Source organism: Rhinolophus ferrumequinum, chromosome X (genome assembly GCF_004115265.2).
Source record: "Rhinolophus ferrumequinum isolate MPI-CBG mRhiFer1 chromosome X, mRhiFer1_v1.p, whole genome shotgun sequence".
Classification (NCBI taxonomy): domain Eukaryota; kingdom Metazoa; phylum Chordata; class Mammalia; order Chiroptera; family Rhinolophidae; genus Rhinolophus; species Rhinolophus ferrumequinum.
Genome location: NC_046284.1, coordinates 23,470,200 through 23,482,686, shown reverse-complemented (window position 1 = coordinate 23,482,686; position 12,487 = coordinate 23,470,200). Strand labels below are relative to the sequence as shown.

The 12,487-nt window shown below is 37.2% G+C and overlaps 1 protein-coding gene across 9 annotated transcripts in view; it reads right to left on the bottom strand.

Annotated features, from left to right (window-relative positions):
- MBNL3 (muscleblind like splicing regulator 3) overlaps nt 1–12,487 on the bottom strand; it is a 78,721-nt gene that overhangs the window by 28,023 nt on the left and 38,211 nt on the right. For all 9 annotated transcript variants that reach the window (XM_033106463.1, XM_033106433.1, XM_033106416.1 and 6 more), the window contains exon 2: nt 11,047–11,211. In XM_033106463.1, the coding sequence (XP_032962354.1) occupies nt 11,047–11,211 (165 nt within the window). The remainder of the gene's footprint in view (nt 1–11,046; nt 11,212–12,487) is intronic.

The window sequence follows — 12,487 nt, the reverse complement described above, 5'->3', positions numbered from 1 at the left end:
TGATTTATTTTGTTTTACTATAAAAGGAACTTTAAGCAGTTTAACATACAAAGCCTCGGGAATGAACCTGAATAACTACTCTACTTTTGACCAGTAATTACAATCAGGAGTGAATTCAGGATCTGTGGGGCCTGAAGTTTAGGCACTAGAGTAGGGGAGAGAAGCTTTAATAACAAAGAATACAGAAATATATTTTGCAAATTTTACAAACACACTGTAAACATATCGGTAGGGCTCCTCCTAGGACCTTGGAAAGAGACCATGCAAATGAGGGGCCCTGAGCCTTCACTAACCTCAAGGTAAGTCTAACCCTGGGATAATTTGTTAAACAAAGAAATAATGTGAGGTTTCAGTTGCTATATCTATAAGTAAAACCTTCTCTAAACTTTTTTTTTTTATTTATTGGGGTGACAATTGTTAGTAAAGTTACATACATTTCAGATGTAAAATTCTGTAATATATCGTCTATATATCACATTGTGTGTTCACCACCCAAAGTCAGTACTCTTTCCATCACCAGATATTTGATCCATTTTTACCCTCATCTCCCACCCCCCAACCCCCTTACCCTCTGGTAACCACTATTGTCTGTGACCTTCTCTAAACTTTTAGAAAACAGTGAAATCCAGAAGAAATTTTGGGCTCGTAGTATGGTTTTACCCCATGCACTCCTGTGATGTGATTTAGTCAACTTCAGTCAATAGGAAACTTCACATGAAGAAATTTTGGGCTCGTAGTATGGTTTTACCCCATGCACTCCTGTGATGTGATTTAGTCAACTTCAGTCAATAGGAAACTTCACATGATAATGACAGTCATAATTATATTAAGAGCATATTAGCTTTATAATTACACAATGCCTGTCATCTACTGACTTGAACATTTTGCAAAAATAACTTTACAAAACATTTAATGTCACCATATTGAGATGAAATAGCTAAATGTCATCATTTAACATTTTGTGAGTAGATAAACTGAGAAACCCACTGAAGAACCACCATTAAAACAGTATAACCTCCGCACTGACTGAGACTAGTAATCTGGAATATGGACAGTTTCCTTTTCTGTGAAATCTACCAAATTCCTTATCCACTGTTTTCAAGACAATTTTTAACAAAAGAGCCATGACAATAGGGAGATAGCATAAATACTTCACTCAATGAAATTAGTTTATGTGAACTAGAAAACCTGTAACTCTGATGTGAATCTGCAAAATGTATAAAGTATCTCGGTGAGGTAACTACTAAATCATTTAACTATTAAACTTTTTCAAAAATTAAAAAGTATTTCACAGAAATAGAACATATAATCCTAAAATTTATATGGGACCATAAAAGACCCCGAATAGCAAAGGCAATCTTGAGAAATAAGAACAAAGTGGGAGGTATAACAATACCTGACTTCAAATTATACTACAAGGCTACAGTAATCAAAACAGCATGGTACTGGCATAAAAACAGACACATAGATCAATGGAACAGAATAGAGAGTCCAGAAATAAATCCACGCCTATATGGCCATTTAATCTACGACAATGGAAGCAAGAATGTACGATGGAGTAATGACAGTCTATTCAATAAATGGTCCTGGGAAACCTGGACAGACACAGGCAAAAAAATTAAGTTGGACCACCTCCTTACACCATATACAAAAATAAATTCAAAATGGCTTAAAGACTTAAATGTAAGGTCTGAAACCATAAAATACCTAGAAGAAAATATAGGAAGAAACTTCTCAGACATTACCCGGAGTAAGATTTTTACTGATATACACCCTCGCGCGAGAGAACTAAGAGAAAAAATAAACATGTGGGATTATATCAAACTAAAAAGTTTTTTCACAGCAAAGGAAACCATCAATAAAACAAGAAGGGATCCTACTGAATGGGAAAAGATATTTGCCAATGATATATCTGATAAGGGATTAATATCACAAATCTATGGAAAACTTACTCAACCCAACTCCAAAAAAACAAACAATCCAATTAAAAAATGGGCAGAGGACTTGAAGAGACATTTTTCTGAAAAGGACATACAGATGGCAAACAGACATATGAAGAAATGCTCAACCTCACTAACCATCAGAGAAATGCAAATAAAAACCACAATGAGATACCACCTCACCCCAGTCAGAATGGCTATCATCAATAAATCAACAAACAACAAGTGCTGGCGCGGATGTGGAGAAAAGGGAACGCTTGTGCACTGTTGGTGGGATTGCAGACTGGTGCAGCCGCTATGGAAAACAGTATGGAGGTATCTCAAAAATCTGAAAATGGAACTACCTTATGATCCAGTAATTCCACTCCTAGGTATCTATCCGGAGAAATCCAGAACTTCAATTCAAAAATCTCTATGCACTCCTATGTTTATTGCAGCACTATACACAATAGCTAAGACATGGAAACAACCAAAATGCCCATCGGTAGATGACTGGATTAAGAAACTGTGGTACATTTATACAATGGAGTATTATGCAGCCATAAAGAAGAAAGAAATCTTACCATTTGCAACAACATGGATGGATCTAGAGAACATTATGTTAAGTGAAATAAGTCAGACAGAGAAAGATAAGTACCATATGATCTCACTTATTTGCGGATTCTAAAGAAAAGAATAAGTGAATGAACTAATCAGAAACAGTTTGGGAGACAATGAGGAAAAACTGAGGGTTGCTAGATGGGCGGGGGGGTGGGGGGTGGGGGGGAGGGTGAGGGGATTGGAGGGCAGTCAGTGACCACAGGATGGCCACGGGGTTTGAAAATTAATCTGGGGAACGTAATTTGGTGGTTACCAGAGCGTAAGGGTGTTGGGGGGTGGGGGATGAGGGTGAGGGGGATCAAATGTATGGTGATGGAAGGGGAGCTGACTCTGGGTGGTGAACACATAGTGTGATTTATGGATGATGTGATACAGAATTGCACAACTGAAATCTATGTAATTCTACTAACAATTGTCACCCCAATAAATTAAAAATAAATTAAAAAAAAAGAAATTAAAAAGTAAATAAATATTTTGCAATTTTACTTCAATTCATTTAAAACTGTTTTAGTCCAAAGTTTCATAGAGTAAAATATACCTTACAGCTCTTATTTAATTAAAGAAGAAAAAAATTAAAAACTTTAGAGTCTAAAAATTATTATATTATTCATTAATTAGTGTATCTTGCTTCTTCCTATCTATTGGAACTTCCTATTTTTCCCCTTTTGGTTCTGAAGTGTTACATCACCTTCACTTTTTACTTTATTAATGTCAGATAAACATGAGAAATGTATTTGGTAAATAGAATTATACAAATGATGTAAAAAGGTGGGGAGGGTTCAGACAGACATCAGATGATTCTGAGATAAAGGAAAAGCCTGGAGTGGAACTCATGCTGATAGCCTCTGTGATTTGGAACACCAAAACTTGGATACAGAAACACAAGCCATGAAAAGCGTATAGCAGACCGGAGGATTCGGCATACCCCAATGGCCAAGCCAAATGTGCTGAACCAGTAACTTCTATATGAATCACCAGGTGAATACACTCGACTGAGTCAAGTTTACCTCTGTGTAAAGAACTGCCTCCATGTGGATCACCACAGTCAGAGAAAGAAACTAAAGGAATTTACTAGATATGGAGAGGTCTAAATTATGCTAAAGATCTAAATCAAAACTATCTTAATAGCCTTATAACATCATGTCCACTTTATACCTACATCCATTACATCTAACAGTGAGAATCCTTCCTCCCTGTAATGAAAATTCCTAGTTGTGAAACTGAAATTTTAAAACATTTGCTTTGCTTCAGAGTAATAATAGTGTGTTGCCTTTTCCTAAAATTCTTCTATAGTGCTCATGTTTGCCTCCTAATTATGCCAAGGTGAGTTCTTAAACTTATAATTTTTTGCTGTGAACATCAGAAACCCTCTCTTTTAAACTGCACTGAAAAATATATATTAGGGAGTCACACCTTTTGTCTCACTTGCTAAACTTCCTCAATAAAGCTAACAAAAGCTTTCAGATGTGGAATTTTATACTAGCAAATATCAATTTGGACCTGTTAAATACAGTGAATAAGCTTGCCTGCTACAGCAAGCATTCCACCCAAATCGATTAGGTGTGGCTTTTGTTCAGTCACACTGAACAGAATCTGTTCTCTAGCTACCATCCCATTTAGGTTGACATCCCCTTAATCTGAGGGCTTATAATAAGCAAACTATACTCAATTTTCCAAAAGCAGATATGCTCTTTTGGTATCCTAGAAACAGATCAAACTATGCTCTGTGGAAAGACCTCAAGTTCAAGCCAGTGATATCAAACAGGTCTTATTATGCAACCATACAAACATCCAGGGCTGGAAATTTAAACGAAAGTTTGACTGTTTCAGGGAAAATAATCAGATTATGGGGGGAGGCATTAAAAGGGATAGATAATTGTTTGCGGAGAGTACGTGCCAGAGAAATTAAGTAAAATTATGTGTTACTTCTATAGTAATATCAAGATCCATAAAAAAGAACATTTCTTTTGAATCAGACTGGTGAATGTCACTTAAAATTGTCACTAGCCTAATTACAACACACCTACAAAACAGCTGTCTAGACCACAAAAGAGGATCGTATCAACCACTGTGGGATTAGTTTTTTGTACACATAATAACTGTAGAAATTAATCTTTTATCATTTTATCACTTCACAACAGCTATTGTTAAATAATCTACAAGTTAGAAAAGCAATTTCCAATTGTTCCCTGGGGTCTTCTAAGTAATGTCTTGTATTTTGTGATATGCTATAAAATAAATTGTACTCTTGTAAGTCAACTCAGTCATGTTCTGAAGCCTGAAATCTGAAATTACCCTCACTGAAGAAATAAGGGAAATGTATTCTATTATAGAAAGCACAGAGAATCAAAATACAAATCAAGAGGCCAGAAAACTCAATGTATCTCTCTTTTCTTTTAATATTTAAATTTTAGTTATATTTAATGATTGTGATTTTTAAAAGATTTTTATTAAAATATAGCTAACCTACAATATTATGTTAGTTTCATGTGTACATGATAGTTATTCAACATTTATATACCGAAACAAGTAATCACCATGGTAAGTCCAGCAACCTCTGACACCATACTATGCTATCACAATATTATTTGCTATATTCCCTATGCTGTACATTACATCCCCATGACTTATTTGTTTTAAAACTGGAAATTCGAACCCCTTATTCTTCTATACCTTCCCCTCTTTTTAAATTTTTCAGTTACAGTTGACATTCAATAGTATTTTATATTAATTTCTGGTGCACAGCATAGTGGTTAGGCATTTATATAATTTAAGAAGTGATCCCCCTGACTAGTCTAGTACCCACTTGGCACTATACATAGTTATTACCATATTATTGACTATATTCCCTATACTTTAGTTTTCATCCCCATGACTATTTTGTAACAACCAATTTGTATTTCTTAATCCCTTCACCTTTTTCACCCTGGCCCCCAACCCCATCCCACATCACCCCAATAAATCTAGTACCTATCTGACATCATACATATTTATTACAATATTATTGACTATATTCCTTATGCTATACTCTACATCCCCATAACTACTGTGTAACAACCAATTTGTACTTCTTAATCCCTTCTTCTTTTCCACCTACCTCCAACCCCCCTTCCATCTGGCAACCATCAAAATGTTCTCTGTTACCTATGAGTTTGTATCTGTTTCATTTGTTTATTTATTTTGGTTTTTATTTTGGTTTTTAGATTCCACCTACAAGTGAAATCATATGATATTTCTCTTTCTCTGTCTGACTACTACACTCAGCACAATACCCTCTAGGTCCAACCATGTTGTTACAGATGGCAGGATTTCATTCTTTTCTTTGGCTGAGTAACATTCCATTGTATATATATATATATATATATATATATATATATATATATATATATATATATACCACCACCTCTGTATCCATTCATCGATTCAGGGACACCCAGGTTGCCTTCTTCTTGTCTTGGCTATTGTAAATAATGCAGCAATGAACATATGGATGAGTATGTGCCCTCAAAGTAGCATTTTGGGTTTCTTTGGATAAATACCCAGAAGTCAGATTTCTAGGTCCTAATTTGTCTCATTATAGCCTTTGTTTTAAAGTCTATTTTGTCTGGTATAAGTATTGCAACCCCTACTTTTTTTTTCTTCCATTTCCATTTTCATGAAATATCTTTGTCTATCCCTTTACTTTCAGTCTATGTGTGTCTGTCTATCTGAAGTGAGTCTCTTGTAGGCAGCATATGTATGGGTCTGTTTTTCTACTTCATTCAGCCACCCTATGTCTTTTGATTAGATCACTTAATCATTTACATTTAAAGTAATTGTTGATAGATATGTAGTTATTGCCATTTTGTTACTCATATTTTTTATCCTTTTTTTCATCTTAAAGAAGTCCCTCTAACATTCCTTATAATATTTGTTTGGTGGTGATTCTTTGTCTTTAACTTTTAGCATTTTAATTCTGACGTGTCTTGGTGTGGGCCTCTTTGGGTTCATCTTGTTTGGGACTCTCTGTGCTTCCTGGGCTTGAATACCCATTTCCTTCGCCAGTTTAGGGAAGTTTACTGTCATTATTTTATCAAATGGGTGTTAAATTCTTTGCTCTCTCTCTTCTCCTACTGGTACCCCTGTGATGTGAATGTTGGTACGCTTGATATTGTCCCAGAGGCCCTGTAAACTGTCCTTATATTTTTGGATTCTTTTTTTTTTCTTTTTTTTTTTCCACTGTTCTATTTGGGTGTTTTCTGCTACCTTATCTTCTAAATCGCAGATTTGATCCTCTGCTTCATCTAATCAACTATTGATTCCCTCTACTGTATTCTTTATTTCAGTTCTTTATTTCTGACGGTTCTTTTTTATGTTTTCTACTTCAATTTTTATGTTTCCTATCTCTTTGTTGAAGTCTCCCTGAGATCACTGAGCATCCTTCTAACCAGTGTTTTAGACTCTGCATCTGGTAGATCGCTTATCTCTATTTGTTTTAGTTCATTTTCTGGAGCTGTGCTCTGTTCTTTTATTTGGGATATGTTTCTTTGTCTCCCCATTTTGGCTGTCTCCCTGTGTTTGTTTCTATGTATTAGGTAGGGCTGCTATGTCTCCTGGTCTTTGTAGAGTGACATTATGTAGTCGGTGTGCTGTGTGACTCAGTGGCACTGTCTTCCTGGTCACCTGAGCCACGCACTCCACGTATGTCCCTTGTGTGGGTTGTGTGTGCCCTCCTCTTGTAGTTGAGCTTTGGTTGCTATTTGCACAATCAGTGGGAGGAACTGACCCTCAGTCTCACTGGTTGTGAGGACTGGCTGTGACTACAGTGGAGGGATTGTGGTACAGGGGCTGACCCTATGGAGCAGGATTCACTTTAGCATGGCTCTGGTACCTGCCCAGTCTGTCCACTACCTTTGGGTGTGTCATCTTAGGAGGCACCCAGGTGATGCTCTGTCTCAGTTCAAAGCTGGCCACTGGGCATGTGAGCCGTGGGGTCTCCTGGGAGGGGACCTGCTGCAGTCCAAGTTTAGCATTAGCCTGTGCCCTACCTAGGGCCACCTGGCATGAGTCACAAAGTAGTCTGCAGATGGCCACTACCCATGCCATGATTGGAAGTACCTTGAGAGGCCAAGCTGCAAACCAAGGCCGGCTGTTGCTAGTGCCAGGCTTAGGGCTGCTCAGCCAGAGGTATGGGACACGTTGAAGCCAGATGCTGCTTGTATTGGTTTTGTGAACTTTTGAGAGATTATAGGAAAGTCTGCAGCACGAGTCAAGGCAGGCCCTTTGTACAGAAAAGCTGCTGAAAGTGGCTTCGGTGGTCCCACATGTTGGGTGGGGTCTCAGAATCACCAGAGTGCGGTGAACCAATGGTATTATTGAGGTGGATGGAGACTCAGATATAGCAGCCACCTGAATCTGCAGGCCGGGAATGGGGAAAGCTCAACAAAGAAACCATGGCTTTCTCCATGTAGAAGAAAGCTGCCCCTGCAGACCTTGTCCTGAAGCCGAGACAACTCAGTTCCTCCCCGTATGTCCCCGGCACTTTTCGAACTGCTGACCCTGTACTGAAGCTCAGAATAAGTGAGACCATCAGTAAATAAGTCTGTGTGCTGGCTCTTTAAGAGGAGTACCTGGGGCTCTAGCCACCCTCCATCTCACTCAGCCACCATTTCCCCTGGTTTTCACAACGAGAAGTTGTGAGGACTTCTCTACTTGGCACTGGAACCCTGGGCTGGGGAGCGTGGTGGGGGCTGGGATCCCTCACTCCTCCAGAGTGGGTGGGGGGAACCTCCACAGCTGAGATACAGTGTTTCCCCAAAAATAAGACCTAGCCGGACAATCAGCTGTAACGCATCTTCTGGAGCAAAAATTAATATAAGACCCAGTCCTATTTTACTATAATATAAAACCAAGTCTTATATAATGTAAGACTGGGTATATAATATAATATAATATAATATAATATAATATAATATAATATAATGTAATACCAGGTCTTATATTAATTTTTGCTCCAAAAGATGCATTAGAGCTGATTGTCTAGCTAGGTCTTACTTTCAGGGAAACACGGTATCCCTCTTAATTTTTAATGGTCACATGCAGGTGTGGGACCAGCCCGTTCTGCATGTCTGCCCCTCCTACCAGTCTCTAGGTGTCTTTTTCTGTATGTCCTTAGTTGTAGGGCTTTGTTTCAGCTAGATTTCAGGCGATTCTCAATGATGGTTGTTCTGTAGTTTAGTTGTAATTCTGATGTGGTCATGAGAGGATGTAAGCACAATGTTTGCCTATTTCACCATCTGGACTGGAAATGATCTCAATGTATCTCTTATTGGACTCTAAAAAAGCCACTCTCTATTCTCCAGCATAATCAATAATGCATGAAGGGTTGAGGTTTAGAATGGAGACACTCTACTAGAGGCTGAATAGAGGATGAATAGTCAGCCTTATGTCTTCAGCCCTACTTTATCCCAGGTCTTGCTCTCTGATTCCCTGAAACAGGGCATTTGCTTGGTGTCCTGATGCTCCCTTGACTTGTGGAAAAATATATGCTCCAGCTTTTTGGAAACGCTGGGCTCAGGTGTGATAAAATCTGGCTCCTATTCTTTGCTCAGTCTCAAACTGGAACATCCCACAAGAGGCCGAGTGTAGTAATGGTGGGTGAAAAGCTCACTTGATTTATTCCCATCTACTCATATTTTCTGGACTCACCAAGCACATTCATTTCTCTGTGGCTTTTTTCATATGGTTGTCAGTATTCAGAAGACCTTCTTATCCCTACCCCTTTACCTGTAGGAAGGAACTGAAATACTTCAGTGTATGGAAGCCCAGGAAAAAGTTTGAAGGAGTTCAACCATGTAAAGTAATCCTGAAGGCCAAAAAGGAGCTCTGAGGAGCTCATTGGTGACCTTCCAGGAACTAATTTATAATGTAATTAATCAGCACTGAATACCAAGGCAAATATTTTTGGCAAACTAATAGTATAGAACATGAAATCCATTTCTTTTACTTAAATTTGTCTAGACATTCTGGATAAAGAGAATCATAGTGCAAAATTTTAGTGACCCATCAAAGCCCTCACCACCTGTTTTGTGCATTGTCTATAAAGATGGACTAGTTAAGGGGTGCCCTATCTACACAGATCTCCTTGAATTCTGAGAATCAACTTTATAATGGGATAGGTTTTGCCAAGAGCAGATCGACCTACCCCCACATTTTCATTGTATTGAAATACTATATACATCTTTCAGCTTTCAGTGTGTTTATTACATAGTCACTGATGAAATGGGTAACAAATAAAGATAACATCATTCTTTCAAATTAGTATCTTGTTAATGGTTTAAAGGAAGTAGGCCAGCTGGAATTAGATTGAGACACCACTGAACTGAATTTGAGACCTGGTAGGATGAAGCAGAAAAGGGACAGTTTACAATCCCCCTGAATGGTCTAAGACCAAACTGCACTTTATATTTTCAGGTATCAGTACAAGATGAATTCTCAATGGGACAAAATTATTTTTTAAAGGATTTGTCTAAACATAGTGATCAACAAAAATACCAGACATTTGTCCAGAATGACACCATCATCTTATTAACTTCTGCAAAGGGAGATCTGTGGCTAGGTTAAATTAAAACCACCTGGCCAATATTCCTCGAGACTGTCAAGGTCATGGTAAACCTGGTAAAGACTGAGAAACGGTCACATACCACAGGAGAGAGAGCAGACAGGATTCAAATAAATGCACTATGGTACCCTGAATTGGGCACTGGAACAAAAAAAGTACACTAATGGAAAAAGTGAAGTCTGAATAAAGTCTGGAGTTTAGTTAATATGACATATGTAAATATCAGTTTCTTAGTTTTGAAAAATATTCCATGGAAATATATTAACAGTGGGGCAAACTGGGTGAGGAGTAATATGGGAACTCTCTGTACTACCTTTGTAACTTTTCTTTAAATCTAAAATTATTTCAAAATATAAAGTCTATTAAAAAGTAACAATAAAACCACTATCAAAGACTGTTTGAATTTGGGGCAGCCCGTTAGCTCAGTTGGTTAGAGTGCGGTGCTCTTTAACAACAAGGTTACCGGCTCAATCCCCGCATGGGCCACTGTGAGCTGCACCCTCCATAACTAGATTGAAACAACTACTTGACTTAGAGCTGATGGGTCCTGGAAAAACACACTTAAAATAAATAAAAGTTTTTTAAAAAAGACTGTTTGAATTAATATCCTAGAATTCAAAGATTTACATGTAATAATAATCAAACCTCACCCTCATCTTAAAATGCCCCTACTCACTAATATTCTCCTATCAATTGAATTCATGCTTAAATACAACCCATTTTAAATTGAACACACCTGATTGCTCCCTTCACATGCAGGACAGCTTTGTAGTATCTATTAACTTATTAGCTTGTGTCCTAAATCCTTCTGTAACTAACTTCCCAAGGTTTTCCAATGTAGATATGTATTCTTAAAAAAAGAAAAGACACTCATACACGTTTTTCAAAGACAATGCTGTGACTTACAAGTGATGACATTTGAGCATTTTGGAGCATATACTGCATCTGCTGGGCAAACATGGCTGCGGCAGTCTTTTGTTGAATCAGATTGTTCCGTCCATTAATTTCCAACTGCGTTTTTAAGTGTGGAGGAGGGTGAAGGTACTTGCAGTTCTCTCTAGCACACCGACCCTAAAAATGAAGAATTAGACAAATTTTCAATAATATTTCTAAAAATCTGGTATGGCTAAGAATAATAAAACTATTTTTAACAATGAGGAAATTTGAGGCAAAATGATAAATAACTACATACACATAAATATATTTTATAAATTTTACATCCATTATTGTGGACAATTTTGGCTCTAAAGTTATTCTTCCTGAATCCATACAATGTGAGAAACATCCTGAAATCCACTGAGATTCTGTTAACCAAAGAATAAATCTCTACACCTAGCAGCCATGTTGTTCTTTAGGTTCCAGAGGCAATGGCCCTAGATGACTTGGATAATTTAGACTAAAGTGTATTTTGGAGTCACAGCAATTTTTAAGCACTTCCAAACATGATAATATGTCAGTCTTATGGAATCAAACATGTGTTTGGTGTTGCCTAAATGTTGACATGGCTGCTAAATATGGTGTTTATTATGTTGCAGCAAAGTATGTCACTGGACAGATATTTATCACATTGTCAAATGTAACTTGTTGTGTTTAACTCACGAGCACTGTGCAAAGCAGTTAATGATTCTCTCATTTGGATTACTAGATCCACCATAATCCTTTTAAGACAAGCACAACTGCAAGCGATTCTTTTTTCCACAGATGGTAAGACTCTTTATAGTGCATGAGCTTATTGGAGGAAAAAAAACGGCAATTTTTTTTTGTTGACCCAAGAGCACAAGTTGCTAGGCCACCTGAATTTCCAGAAGAAAATGAATTCGTTTATCACATGTTTTCAACACATGCTATGAATTTTCCTTATTTATGATTTCTAAATGGTTTACAAAATCCCTTCTCCACATTTAGTTATCTTGTTATTAAAGCATTCCTACAATTTCATTGAGAATAAAGGTGTCTCCTTCAAAATTTTATAGAGCTACACATAATGCAAAATCAGATGCATGCCAACTGCTCTTTGAAATATTAGATCACTTGGATGAAGTGGCTCTAGTATTTTACCTCCCCTGGTAAGAAGCTGGGTAAAACTTAAAACGCAGCTTGAGAAATTAAGGTTCAGCTATTGCTTTCTGTCAGGTTTAACCTTTTGTTTCTCCTATTGATCAACTTATTTTTAATCAAATTAAATGATTTATAAAGTCAACTAATATCTTAGCTTCAATGTACCTTTACATTTCTTTGCAAATCCTGGAAAAGGAAGAATTTATTGGTAGTAAGAGTTGAGAATGGTATTAATCCAATCTTTCTGAATTCATAAAAGTAGCCTAAGAATAGCTACATAATTTTAGCA